Source organism: Neomonachus schauinslandi, chromosome 4 (genome assembly GCF_002201575.2).
Source record: "Neomonachus schauinslandi chromosome 4, ASM220157v2, whole genome shotgun sequence".
Taxonomy (NCBI): Eukaryota; Metazoa; Chordata; class Mammalia; order Carnivora; family Phocidae; genus Neomonachus; species Neomonachus schauinslandi.
The window spans coordinates 44,572,388-44,587,605 of record NC_058406.1 but is presented as its reverse complement, the minus strand read 5'-3'; the positions used below and the strand labels follow the sequence as shown (position 1 = coordinate 44,587,605).

The window sequence follows — 15,218 nt, the reverse complement described above, 5'->3', positions numbered from 1 at the left end:
CAACAGACATGTGAAAAGATGCTCAACATCTGTAATCAGGGAAATGCAAATCAAAACCACAATAAGGGGGCGCCTGGGTGGCTCAGATGGTTAAGCGTCTGCCTTCGGCTTAGGTCATGATCCCAGGGTCCTGGGATCGAGCCCCGCATCGGGCTCCCTGCTCCGCAGGAAGCCTGCTTCTCCCTCCTCCACTCCCCCTGCTTGTGTTCCCTCTCTCGCTGTGTCTATCTCTGTCATATAAAAAAAAAAAAAAAAAAAAAAAAAAAAAAAAAAACCACAATAAGATATCATGTTATACCAGTCAGAGTGGCTAAAATAAAAAAGACAAGAAATAATAGTGTTGACAAGGATGCAGAGAAAAAGGAATCCCACACTGCTAGTGGGCATGTAAATTGGTATAGTCACTGTGAAAAAAAAGTATGGAAGTTCCTCAAAAAATTTAAAAAAGAAATACCATATGATCCAATAATTCCACTACTGGTTATTTACCCAGAGGAAAACAAAAACACTAATTCAAAAATATATAAGCACTCCTATGTTTATTGCAGCATTATTTACAATAGCTAAGATATGTAAGCAACCTAAGTGTCTATCAACAGACAAATGGTAAGGAACATGTGGTACACATATACAATGGAGTACTGTGTAGCCTTAAGAAAAGATGAGATTGTGCTATTTGCAACAAAATGAATGGACCTAGAGGGTACTGTGCTAAGTAAAATAAATTTGGGAAAATAAATACCATATGATTTCACTCATAGGTGGAATCTAAAAAATGATATGAATAAAGTAATAAACAAAAAGCAGCGTTAGACCTATAGAGAACCAATGGCGGCCGGGGGGGGGGGGTTGGGCAAAATGGGTGAAGGGAGAGGGAGATGCAGGCTTCCAATTATAGAATGAATAACTCGGGCGCCTGGGTGGCTCAGTTGGTTAAGCAACTGCCTTCGGCTCAGGTCATGATCCTGGAGTCCCGGGATCGAGTCCCGCATCGGACTCCCTGCTCAGCAAGGAGCCTGCTTCTCCCTCTGACCCTCCCCCCTCTCATGTACTCTCTCTCATTCTCGCTCTCTCAAATGAATAAATAAATCTTTAAAAAAAAAAAAGAATGAATAACTCACAGGAAGCATATCTAATTTTCTTTCTAAGGAAAAGCCAATTAAGTGACTGAGGCACCTAGCTGGCTAGGTCAGTAGAACATGTGACTCTTGACCTCGGGGTTGTGAGTTCAAGCCCCATGTTGGGTGTAGAACTTATTTATTAAAAAAAAGAAGAAGAAAAAAAAAGTACTGTGAACACAAAAGGTTTTTTTCCTGCTAAGTGCATTTCCATAACTAAAGTTGGTACTAACTTAAAATTACACATTTATTTTATGCATGAGGCCTGTAGCGCTTAAGAAAGGCTGGGAGAAGAAAACAGTGTACAAATGCAAAAAGAATCAGCCCCTTCTTGCAGTCTAAGAGTTTGGCAGCAATCGCATAAAAAACCATGTCATCGTTTAAACATTCCAGGAGTCATAGGTCTCTAAACAGCCATTCTGGCTTATGAAGATAAGAGGAGAGATTCTGGAAAGATGGCAAAAGAATGTGTTTGTAAATGAATAACTGATGAAATGTTAGGTAAGAACAAAAACCCTCTAAGAAACATAACCTGATAAGAGTAGAAGGCAATGAATTATTGTGGCTTGTGTGTGCTATATAAAGGTCATATTCACAGTAACACCAGCCACTGCAAGTTCCAAAGTTTCTCACATAACAAGAAATCCTTCACAGTGCTAGCAGCTATTTTTGGATTCAAAATCTTAACAAAACTTTTAATGCTTTATTTCATCAACCATATGTAAAATACATAAAACTCAGTCTGTATTATGTATAAAATTTATTCAAATAGTTTCTCAACATATACTACATTTGTGGGCCATCTAGCATTGTGTGTACTAAGGTGAGCAAGACACTCTCTCTACCCTTACGGAGTTACAATTTAGGACTGGTGAAACACGCACGGAGTAATAATAGCTACATATGAAATGATAATGAAAAAATAAAACCATAAACCAAATGTGGAAATCACGAAAGTGGAAGCAATTAACATTGCCTAGGGGAATCCAAATTGATTTCACAAAGGAGGTCCTATGTAAGCAGAACTTTAAAGGATGAACAGAAATCTGTCAGGTCAAAAAAGTCAGAAATGGCATCAGAGGCAGTAATATCAATTAGAACATGAAGGCATAAAATATATGCTATGTTTGAGGAAGAAGGAAAAGCTGAGTGTAGCTGAAGCACTGGTACCAATGGGTGCAGTGGTGAGTGCAGGAGTGAGACCTCAGAAGTAGGAAATGGAGCCTCATTAGGAAGGGCCTCAGAGGATTTGCTACCTCAAGTAAAAAGTATGGGAAACAACCTGAAATATTTAAAAGATGAGTGACATGATCAGGTTTGTGTAAAAAGGAAAGCAAAATTCCTATACAGTAACTATTACAGAGTCTAACATAAAGCAAGCACTCAATTAGTGGTACTATTAATACTATAAAATGTACATAACAGTAATGAAAAGAAGAATCACCTTATATCTTTGATGGTCGCTCGTTTCAGGGGGTCAACCTGCAGCATATGCATCAAGAGAGTGGCAACAGAACGATTGAGATATTCTGGGATATAAAAAACACCCCCTCGGATCTTCTTAAATAACGTAGGTACATGCTCATCATCAAATGGGAGGGTGCCACAAAGAAGGGCATACAAAATAACACCACAGCTCCAAATATCAACTTCAGGACCTGCATACAATCTAAGAAAAAAGATGACAACACAAACCTGAAATGCAAGTGCCACTTTTTCTCATCCACGTATACCCTGCTTCTATATACACATGGTATAGACTTGGTGTATACTGATTTGCAAGCCTTTAATGAAGTCCATGGCCACACCCCAACACTCAATGCGTGTTCACCACAGAGAATCGGTCTCAGCAATTACTATTCAAGTTTTCCAAGAGGAAGTGGTACTTTTCTTTATTTGTCACAAACTCACTGAACCTACTAATTGGCTAATTAAAAAATATAAAACTTACTATGGTTGATTTTTTTTTTTTTATGGAAACATCAAAGTAAATGACCATAAACTTGAAAAAATAATACTATAGTGTTTAGGCTAAATCCTTTTACCACAAAACTACAAGAAAAAAAATGCATATAAAATTGAATTTTTATCCCTGACATGCCTATTTTAAAGAGTATTTGAAACATTAAAGTGCCAAACTAGTCCTGCCGCAATCTCTTTGACACTATTTGTCCTGTATCACATTATCCTGAGTGTGACTTTCATTCTAATCACTTGTTAGGTTAGCTCATGGGACTAAGATTAGCTTTGCTCCACATAACCTATCCCTGGAATATTATTCTTTTTTTCTCTGACCTTTCTGCAGTATTAAAATGCCTCTGATACCCCACTGACAAACTCAAACCTGGGTCTGAGGTAACAAAGTGAATCTCTACAATTCCAATTAAAAGAATACAATCCATTTCAAAAAATTACTGTCCATCATTTATATCATTTGCTGTGCTTATCCAAACTCCTATACCTGCTCCTTGCAATAATACCTTTTCTTTATTTTCTCTCAGAGAATTCTGTTAACTTTTTAAATCAGACATTGGTCACTATAAAAAAAATCTTTGGTTTACCACTGCAATCTGTATAAACATTTTTTGAATATACCAATGAGTAAGTTCCAATCTCTACTTATACAGTTTAATTTCATGAACTGTCCCTGAAAACCCTCATTCTTCTAAAGACAAAACATAAAATAATACTCTATATAGTATCTTATAAAAGAATATGTAAATTATTATTTAAGTACTATGTCTGGTAAGAAAATAACGACACTAGCTTGAATTTAACAAATGCTTTCTCTTATCTGTACTTTTCCAAAATGAAGAAAATCAAGATTTGTTTCAGTCATTTTTTTAATGGAAGAACTCTTTAAATATACTCATAACAAAATCTAAACCAAATGTTTAAAAAAATTGTTTCATATAACTATTCTCTCTTCAATAATGGAAAAATTAAAGGGACAATTTGTTCCTATTATGTTAACAATCTCATCCTCTGAATAGAATATATTTTAATTAAATGTTATTAGAATGAACAAAAGATTATAAAGAGCTTACTCTCCACTGATCTATTATTACCTGCCTGAGATGACTTCAGGTGCTGCATAATTTGGAGATCCACAACTAGTTCTCAGAAATTCACCATCTGACATCATATTAGACAATCCTGAAAATAAGAGCAATATTTACTTTGTGCTAGATATTTTTAAAAGTAGATAAATGCATGAAGAAAAATGTCAAGTCTTCAATGTTCTATATATCATATTTTGTAATTATTTTAAAACAGTAGAAAGCACTTGAGAAACTAGAAGACCATTTCAGAGCACTTACACTCTAACAAAAAAGATAAAGCACATCGTGTATGATTGGAATTAAATTCCTTCACTTGGGACGCCTGGGTGGCTGTTGGCTGAGCATCCTGACTCTTGGTTTCGGCTCAGGTCATGATCTCAGGGTCCTGGGATCGAGCCCCGTGTTGGGCTCCATGCTCAGCGTGGAGTCTGCTTGGGATTCTCTCTCTCCCCCTCTTCCCTGCCCTTCCCCCACCCCCATGCTCTAAAATAAATAAATCTTTTTTGAAAATGTTGATTCACTTCACAAATACGAGGTTATTCTAAATTGTATGAACTTTTCCAAACATAAAAGCATCAAAATATTATTTACCCATTTCTACAGTTGAAAGAATGAAATAGAGACCATTACTTTTTATCCTGTGCTTTCAAAGCCTTTTAAAAAAATCTCTAAGTATTGGGGCGCCTGAGTGGCTCAGCCGTTAAGCGTCTGCCTTCGGCTCAGGTCATGATCTCAGGGTCCTGGGATCGAGCCCCACATCGGGCTTCCTGCTCGGTGGGAAGCCTGCTTCTCCCTCTCCCACTCCCCCTGCTTGTGTTCCCTCTCTCACTGTGTCTCTCTCTGTCAAATAAATAAATAAAATCTTTAAAAAAAAAAAAAAATCTCTAAGTAGAAATCAGGCTCCAATTTATAAAGATTATGTTCCAAAAGCTTTTAATTTGGAAAGCTTTAATTCAACATAGAAAAAATAATCTACAGGGTGCCTGGGTGGCTCAGTCGTTAAGCGTCTGCCTTCGGCTCAGGTCATGATCCCAGGGTCCTGGGATCGAGTCCCACATCGGGCTCCCTGCTCCGCGGGAAGCCTGCTTCTCCCTCTCCCACTCCCCCTGCTTGTGTTCCTGTTCTTGCTGTCTCTCTCTGTCATATAAATAAATAAAATCTTTAAAAAAAAAAAAAAAGAAAAAATAATCTACAGAACCAAAAATCTAGTTGAACTATCATACTAAGGAGTTTTGCGATTTAGAGAAGGAAGAGAAATAGGGAAACTAGTTTCCTAGTTTTTAGATTAAAGACAAGGTACAGGCATTTCCATCTCTCTTTCTATAACCTCTCACTTCCTAATCCTTTTGCCAAACACCCTACTATGGTACTCTTTCCAGGTATGTTTACCCCAGAAAGTGTTTGGTGCATTTAGATTTAAATTTTGTTTTTTGTTTCTTTGTTTTACTCCTGACAAAAACTCCTATTCTTTTTAGCAAGTGGTTAGATTCTACCCTGAAATCCACCCTTGATCAAATGAGAAAGACTGTAAATCTTCAAAATTGCATGCAATTTTCATGTATTTCTCTTTAAGTGCATTCATCAAGGGAAGTGCCCACATTTTTCATTAGATTTTCAAAGGAGTTTGTGACCCCCCCCCAAAAAAAAAAAAAAAAGACAGTTAAGTTTTCCTTTAGGAGGAAATGCAGATTAAATGGATTTACCTTGAAACTGGCCCTCTAAACTTCTCTAGAAGCATGTGCATTTTTAAAATTGTGTTTAAATGAATAGAACAAGCATTAATCCCTTTTTTCAAGGTATAGGATTTGTGAAGTTGAAACTGCAAGTTCATATTTCTTTAACAGTTGCTACCGACACACTTTAAAAGGCAACTAGTACATTTCTGAACAACCTTGGAGTTACATACCAAAGTCAGCTATCTTGGCATTCATGTGAGCATCCAACAGCACATTCTCTGGTTTCAGGTCTCGATGAACCACCATATGCCTATGACAGTAATCCACAGCTGATAGAATCTGCTGAAAGAGCCGCCTTGCTTCCACCTCTTCAACCTAGCAAGTATAAAAGAAGCTGCACTAAGAATATTTGGGACATGTACACAGCAAGAGTTTTAGTTTCATAATCAGCCCAAATGTAACTGAGCAAGCTAATTAGAATCAGGCTAGAATTCTCAACAAATCAGACAAACAAACCAAAAACTTGCATTAGAGTTCAACATGTAAATTAACAAGGCTCTTCTTTGCTGCTAGGCAGTAAGATTTAATTTTCAATTAATATTACTAAATGTGCACCATGTTTTAGGCAATCAAGTAAAACATAATGTAAAACAGAATTTATGTGAAAGTGCTAAGAAAAGGAAATCCTTGAAGCTTCAACATAATGTTACGGAACAGATTTTTCACTCTGAAAAGCACTGACATTATGTTGGCAATTAAGTGGAACATGTTCCCTAAAATCAGTATTTTAAAAGGTTTTTTTTTTTTTTTTAAGATTTTATTTATTTATTTGAGAGACAGTGCAAGAGAGCAGGGGCAGGGGGAGGGGGAAAAGCAGCCTCCCCTCTGAGCAGGAAACCCAACACAGGGCTCCATCCCAGGACCCTGGGATTATGACCTGAGCCGAAGGCAGACGCTTAACCGAATGAGGGACCCAGGTGCCCCAAAAGGTATATTTTTTTAAAGATTTTATTTTTAAACAATCTCTACACCCAATGTGGGGCTCAAACTTACAACCACAAGATCAAGAGTCGCATGCTCTACCAACTGAGACTACCAGGCGCCCCTTGAAATGTGTATTTTTTAAGAAAGAAAAGATGTCTAATATTCTGTATCTTTTATTGGGCTTTATTACAGAAGCAACCCTGACTTTGAAGATATCTTTGTGGTTTACTATTTCCTACTACCCTCTTTTTTAGCTTAGGGGCTTATTGTACTAGATAGTAAGTTACTCACCCGGCCATGTTTACAGATGTAGTCAAATAATTCACCACCAGACACATATTCCATTACCATAAAAAAATCTGTTGGAGTGCTGATCACCTGGTATCTTTTTTGTAAATGAAAAATAAAAAATGTTAGTTTTTAAAAAAATCAAGCTAGTCTATTATTGCTACAATTTTATATTCCAATGTTTTATAATATCTTAACATGGCAACAAATTATGTTATCAAAACAATCACAGAGCTATAAACACAGCTTTAATAAATTCTCTGCTTTCTGAGGCTTATGGACTTTTCTTCAGATCCTCCCTTTCATGTTTACAAAACCTTTGGAATCCTTTATTCTTCAACAACTAAGCATTCATTTCTCCATTTAAACAAAAAAATGTTTTACAGTCTATAGAGATCAGGTATCATATTTAAACATAAGTTAAAAATATTCTTGTTAAGCCTAAATGATACCACAAGAGATTTAATCAGCAAAATGCAGAAAGTGGTCAAACGACCCTTTCTTCAACAAATAAAATGTGTGAGAAAAGTAAAGGGGGAAGGGAAGCTATAGATTAATAGTAAATCAAGAGACAAACTGACCTATTATACTACAGAGACTTGTTTTGATTTTTTTTTAAGATTTATTTTAGAGAAAGAGAGTACGCATGCGCACCCAGGGGGACGGGCAAAAGGAGACGGAGCGAAAGAATCTCAAGCAGACGCCAGCCCGAGTGAAAGCCCAACACTGAGCTGGATTCCAGGACCCTGAGATCAAGCCCCGCATCAGGCTCCAAGCTCAGCATAGAGTCTGCTTAAGACTCTCTCTCTCTCTCCCTCACCCTTTGCCCCCGCCACCACCGTGCTCTCTCTCATTCTCTCTCTCAAATTAATAAATATTTTTTTTAAAGTTCCATAGTAAAAAGTTAAGTAGGCAGATGAATGTATTTTTTTTTAATTTACTTCTAGGCACTCAAAGCTGAGAACATTAAAAAGTAAGAATCTAAGCTCTATTTGAAAAAAATTTTCTTAAAAGACAACTTCCCCACATATTTCCAATCTTAGCAAAGTTCTGAAAACAAGTTAAATACAATTATTTATGTTTTAACTGAAGGTTACATTTAACACACATAAATGAACAACTGACTTTTTAAATAGTTTGCTTTGTTTATAAAAGATTATCTATAATCTAGCTGATTATAAGCAATATCTCTAACTTATACTGAGTTACTATTTAGGAACACTAAGTATAGCTGTGCAGTTTCTGCATGGCTTACAGGCACCCAGTGAAGGCACAAGCAGGAGCTGAAAAGTGGCCCTGATGGCACCCTTTAGAAGGTATCAGAAGCAGGGGACCTTTCTGGTAAATTAGTCCACCCAGATGGGGTACTTTTTATTAATGTGCACAATAGCAACTATGTGCTACATGGTGGTTTTGGTTACTATTAAAAAGGAAAGAAAAAATGGCCAGGTCATTGGTGATATAACTACATATTATACATTTTAAGAAAAGACACATCACGTATAAACACTTGAAAAAAGTAAAATATTAAAGCTATACTATGAAAATGATTATAGAGGTTCAGAAGAAATATTTCTAATAGCAATCTTTAGTCTTTGGGATGAAAAATGACAAGGAACTCACTTTATATAAAATAAACTAATATAACTGAGGAATAAGGTCGAAATTACTTCAAATAAACTATGAAAAGGGAATTTTACCTGAGAACTCCAGAAGAAATGGTTCTATAAAAGCAATCTTACCAGGCACCAAAGTCTAATTGAAAAAAATGAATACTCTGAAGCAGGAGCACCTATTCACCTCACTGTAGGCTAATCTGATTTATTAACAGAATTCTCCATCACTTTTCTGCTCTGCTACATCTTTGGGGCATACGAGAAAAAAAGTGATGAAATTTTAATATATTTAGCTGCTGATTCTTCCAATATATCACAGGTCTTCAGTGGATACTGTTGGATTGAACTACTTCATGAAACCTCTAACTCCACAGCAGCCACTGTCCATATCAAAGGCCAATCTAAATCAATGAAAACCAAAACCAACATTATGAGTACTTACCATGTGCCAGACACTGAGCTATTAAATAGTGACATTTACTATTTGTTGAAAACCTACTTGTATTGCACTTGATGAGATCAACAGCTCCTCCTTCTACTTGAGGAGCCTACAGTCTATTCAGGAACACACATATTAGACAAGTATTCTTTTCAAAATATGAATCTGTTCTTCAGTAGTCTCCTAATCAAAAATCTTCAGGGGGTTCCCATTGCTCTTAGGTCCTGAGTGAATGAGGCCCCCTCCTGAGTCTGTACTGTCTCCTCTTTGATTCCCATCACTGCAGTGCACTATTTCTTTCTTTCATTAGTTGTACTGCACTTCCTTCTGCCATGGCATCATTGTATAAGCAGCATCTGCTAACCTGAATCCCGTACCTGACCTGTACTCCGCACTTTAACAGTCTACCAGTCATCCTTTCTAGCTCTGCTTAAAGGTCACTCCTTTAAGTCCAGGTCAGCCCTTTTTGCTTTCACAGAAGCACTCCCTTAGCTTCAGACCTTGTGCCTCAGTTTGTGATTATACAGTTAGTGTGCACCTAGCAAAGTATCTATAATGAAGTAGGCATTTAAGTAAATATATAAAGTAGCACTTTTAAATAATGTGAGCAGCTTGGAGCCAAAACCAGAATAATCTGAAACAGAAATTATAGCAACATTACAACAAAAATTCAATGAATAAAATGTCAATTAACTAGCATGAGGCCAAGAAAAAAGGAAACATGATTTTCAAAAGAAAGAAATCCTAAGAAAACAGCTTCATACTGGGACTTAGGGGAAAAGGCCAATTCCAGGATTATATTCTTATATCTAGCCAAGTAAGCCAAATTTTTGTGCCCTCCAAAATAATCACATTGAGGCATTATAAGAAATTCAATCATGCAATTCATATATTTAATACAACAGAAGAGTAAACTAACATGCTTTAAAATTTTTTTTCAGAAAAAAGTATTTCTAATTAATCAAAATAAATTCAAGTATCCACAAAAACCTCAAGCATTCTCCAGCTGACCAAGTTATATGTATTTCTAGGCAATATCCAGTTAAATAGCATATAGAAGTCAGGAAAAATCTTTCCAAAGTTAGGCAAAAGTCAATATTCATGAGTACGCCTTTTTGATGGTTATATCCATAGAGATTTCAAAACATTTATATAGCTGCATATACAGAATAATATTTTTCTTTATTTAGAAGTCAGTTATTAAAGAAATGTAGTAATCATTACCCTTGGTTCATGGCACCTGTCTTTATTGGTCCTTGAATGGCCTACTTTTATTTAATTACTATTTTTAATACTATAATAAGCACCTACAAACCCATCACCCAAACAAAAAACATAGGACCTCAACAATACCTTCCATCTAACCATACAGTGGAGTCATCTTCCCCCTCCCACTGCTTCCCCTCAACCAAGTTTCCCATCATCCTGAATCCCCTTCCTGCTTCCCTTGCTTTCTCCTTTATACAGTTTTATTTATATATGTATATACATGTGTATCCCATTGTCTTCATATATATGTAAAATTCATACTCTTATGTATATTTTTATTTTAATTGCTCTTAGCTTTAAAAAAGGGTATCAGGTGGGGCCCCTGGCTGCTCAGTCAGTTAAGTGTTGGACCCTTGATTTCAGGTCAGGTCATGACCTCAGGGTCCTGGGATTGAGTTGGGCGTCAGGCCCCACTTCCCCCTCAGCAGGGAGTCTGCTTCAGGATTCTCTCTCTCCTCTGCCCCTCCCCCCGCTTGTACGCCCTCTCCCTCTCAAATAAATAAATCTTTTAAAAAATAAAAAAGAGTATCAGGCTATATGTAGTATTTTGGGGCCTGTTTTTTTGAGATTCATCCACACTGTTTTGTTTGCTAGTTATCTGATGTGACCATTGTATAATATTTCATTGTATTTATTGATCTACTCTCCTTTTAACAGAGAGGCTATTTATTTATTCATCCAATCTACCACTGGAGGGTAAATTGTTTCCACATTTTGCTATTATAATAGTGCTGCTGTAAACATTCTTACGCATGGCAAGATTTTCTCGATATATATCTATGAGTGGAATTGCTGAGTCATAGTTCATGTGACTGTCCAATTGTAAGAGCTAATGCCAACTATTTTCCAAAAAGATTTTGGCAATGCTAAAATCTTTACAAAGTTTGTGGATTTATATATTCTCCAACTCCTGCAAAATGCCATACACATTTCTTATTAAATGCTCACTCCGATATTTTGCCCATTTTTATTAACTTGATCTTGCTTTATTTATGCATGGATATACAGAATAAATCGGTATCTTTTCTAACATTCTAGAGTATAAGATTATTAGTATGCCTTGATTATTAACTTCATAAAAAGTATACGTTTTCAATCAATCCACACTGAGTATGGCTTTCATTTTCTCTGTAAAGAGATCTGTATATATGTCTAAAAAATAATAGCCTTAAAAAATGTATGTGTATATACCCGTGCAATACTATTATCATGCATAAATTTAACAAATCATGAATGTCATCAAATACCCAATCAGGTTTCCTGATTAGCTTATAATGCTTTTTTGGTTTTTGTTTTAATATTTTGATTAAATTAGGATCCAATTATAATCCATACACTGCAATTGACTGATATATCTCTTATGTTTCTTTTAATTTATAGGCTGCTCCTCCATCTCTGTTTTTTTCTTTTCATGCATTATTTTGTTGAAGGAGCTGGTTGGCTTGTCCTGCAGAGGATTCCATGGTCTCATTTGGTTGATCCATCCTTTATGGCAACATAATGCACAATTTATAACACCCTCTTAGATCTGGAGACTAGATCAGATTTCATTTTGACTTTTATTTTCCTTTGAAAGACTAGATGGTGCTGTGCACCTCTAAGCAAAGGCCTATAATATCTCTCTTTTTTGAGAAATTAGCAGCCATTGCTGATCAGATCCTCAATTTATTAATTCACAAGAAAATTTTAAATGCTGGCCAATTTGCATAGTCTAATAATATATTATGATCTAAAGGAAATCCTCACTCAAAACCTCGTTCCTCAAAAACTCCACTGTCTCTGAAGTGCAGGCCATCAGATTACACACCCAACACCCTTTTTTTGTTACAGTCATCAACCTAACTCCCCACTCCCTTTCATTCTGACTTAATGTCTTTTTCCCCCATTGCTACTGTTGTACATGATATACACATGGGTGATCTGTCCAATACATGGCCTCTAATTTCCTTGACCTCCTCATCCTCCACCACACCCAGCCACTCACTCCGTGGTCATACACCATCAAACACTAACTCTTCCAATTATGCACTGGATTCCTTCCTCTCACCTAACTAAAGGACTTGGTTTCCACAATTAGCTTTTCTTTCTCCTGTATCAGTCTCTCCATCTTGACCAAATTATCCCCTTTGGTGTACAAGCATTCTATAATATCTTTCATCTTAAAAAAACAAACCCTGTTTAGACCCCACATTTCCTCTCATTATCACTATTTCTCTTCTCGCCTTTTAATAAAATTTCTGAATTGTCTATTATAACTAACTCCCCTTTTTCAGCTCAAATTCTCTCCTAAGCCCCTCAAAACAGGATTTTGCCTTCATCATTACAATTAATTGGCCCTTTTCAAAGACACCAGCAGCCTCCACCTTGCCAAATCTAATGGGTCAATTCTCAGTCTCATCTTACTCAATATTCAGCAGTATAAGGAACAGTTAATAATCTCTCTTTCTTCAAATATATTCTTCACTTGGCTTCAGGATAGCATATTCTCCTGGTTTTCCTCCAACCTCTTTTAACTGTTCATTTTCATTCTCCTTTGCTGGTTCCTCCTCATCTTGGACATCTTAACATCATTATGCCCTAGAGATCAATCCTTAGATTTCTTATTTATCTATACTCTATACTTGGTGATCTCATCCAGTCTTAGGACTTTATTTTTTTTTTTAAGATTTCATTTATTTTTTAAGAGCGAGAGAGACAGCAAGAGAGAGAACACAAGCAGGGAGAGTGGGAGAGGGAGAAGCAGGCTTCCCGCAGAGCAGGGAGCCCGATGTGGGACTCGATCCCAGGACTCTGGGATCGTGACCTGAGTTGAAGGCAGACGCTTAACGACTGAGACACCCAGGCGCCCCAGTCTTAGGACTTTAAATATCTTAACTACCATCTATATGCTGATGACTTCCAAATTTCTCTTTATCTTACGCCTGTCCCCTTAACTCTGGAGTCATATATTTAATAACCTATTTATATCTCTACTTAGATGCCTAATAAGCATCTCAACATCATAAAACCAGTATCAAATTCTTGATACCACCCTCCAACACCCCACACCTCTAACTTGTTCCTCCTATAATTGTCTCCATTTCACTTAATAGCAACTCTATTCTTTTATTTGCCCAAGCCAGATACCTTGGAGTCAATCAATGCCTTCTCTTCTTTCACAGCCCACATCTAATCTCTAAGCAAATGCTGTTACCCTACCTCAAAAGCATATAGAGAAGATGCTTACTTCTCAACACCCTCCAGATTATGCTCTATTCTAAGCCACCAACTCTTTTACCCACAATACTGCAGTTGACTCCTAATTGGTTTCCCTGCTTCAACATAAGTCAGGTCATATCATACCTCTGACCAAAACTTTCTAATGGCTTCCCATCTGGCTCAGAGTAAAAGCCAAAGTCCTTACAATGGTCTATAATACCCTACAAAATCTGGCTCCCTTTTAGGTCTCTGTCCTCATCTCTTAGTCCAATTCCCCCTAGATCACTCTGCTCCCTTGATCTCTGGCCTATATTTCCACCTCAGAGCCTTTATATTTACTGTTCCCTCCATTTGTTACTTTCCTCCTCCAGATAATCTGCATGGGATATTCCCTCACCTTTTCACAGTCTAACTTAACAATATATTTTACTAACATAAGTTTTATTATCTATCTACTCACCCCCCCCCACTACACACACACACACATGAACAGAAGCTCCATAATAGCAGATTTCGTTGTCATGTCATCTTTTTGTTTGCAGATATATCCCAAGTGCCTCAGTGGTGCCATTTGCTAAATGAAGGGATGAACAAGCTAACTTTCTGGCCTTGTTTTCCTCCATTTCCCTACACATACTATATGTTCCCAACACGCCATGTTCTTTACACTTTCATTATTTTGCTCTTGTTGTCCTCATAGAACCATGAGGACCTTGTTCAAATGTCACCTCTTTACTTACACATGCTATAAGTAATTAGTAAATGCCTACTACTGTACTAGGTGCTAGGGAGATAAAGATGATACCTAACATCTCCATTTAGATCTAATGGGATTCTCAACTTAACATGGCCAAAACAAGTATGCTTAATATCCACCTATACCCCAACATGACTCTTCTCCATTCTTCCTATCTCAAAAAATAGCCTCATTATCAGCACCTAGTTGCTCAAGCCAAAATCCAAAATTCCAGTTGCTCAGGCCAAAAAAAAAAAAAAAAATTCCTGTTACTTTATTATCCTCAGTAACTCATTAACTTTACCTACAAAATATATATTGAATCCATAGATTTCTCTCCCCCTAGACCAGTGGTATCAAATAGAACTTTCTGCAATAATAGAAATGTTTTATATAGCCTCTTACAATAGCCATTAGCCACACATTGCTATTAAACACTTGAAATATGGCTTGCTTGACTAGAGAATTAAATATTTCAATTAATTTAAATTTATGCTACATGTAGCCAATGGCTACTACACTGGACAGCACAAATCTAGACTACCACTTTGATTAAAGCCACCATAATCATAATCTCTTAGCTGGACGACACAACAATAGCTTCTTAACTGGTCTGCATCCATTTCTGCCCCCATACCCATTCTATACTATAGTCATATCATCTCACTAGTTGGCTAGATCTTAATAATCTTTCAGGTCTTAGCTCAAACTTAACCTCCTCAGTGAGGCCTTCCCACAACTTAATCTGAATTAACACTTACTCCTTGCTAGTTACAACCTAGAACAGCACTACCTTGCATTCTCCTCAAAGCACTTATCACTGCCTAAAGTA

At 36.7% G+C, this 15,218-nt stretch overlaps 1 protein-coding gene across 1 annotated transcript in view; it reads right to left on the bottom strand.

Annotated features, from left to right (window-relative positions):
- Positions 1-15,218, bottom strand: part of PRKAA2 (protein kinase AMP-activated catalytic subunit alpha 2) — a 64,294-nt gene that overhangs the window by 12,137 nt on the left and 36,939 nt on the right. Inside the window, exons 3-6 of the mRNA XM_021683942.2 lie at positions 7,132-7,225; positions 6,087-6,231; positions 4,187-4,274; positions 2,563-2,787 (exon numbers count right to left, since the gene is read on the bottom strand). Of these exons, the coding sequence (XP_021539617.1) occupies positions 2,563-2,787; positions 4,187-4,274; positions 6,087-6,231; positions 7,132-7,225 (552 nt within the window). The remainder of the gene's footprint in view (positions 1-2,562; positions 2,788-4,186; positions 4,275-6,086; positions 6,232-7,131; positions 7,226-15,218) is intronic.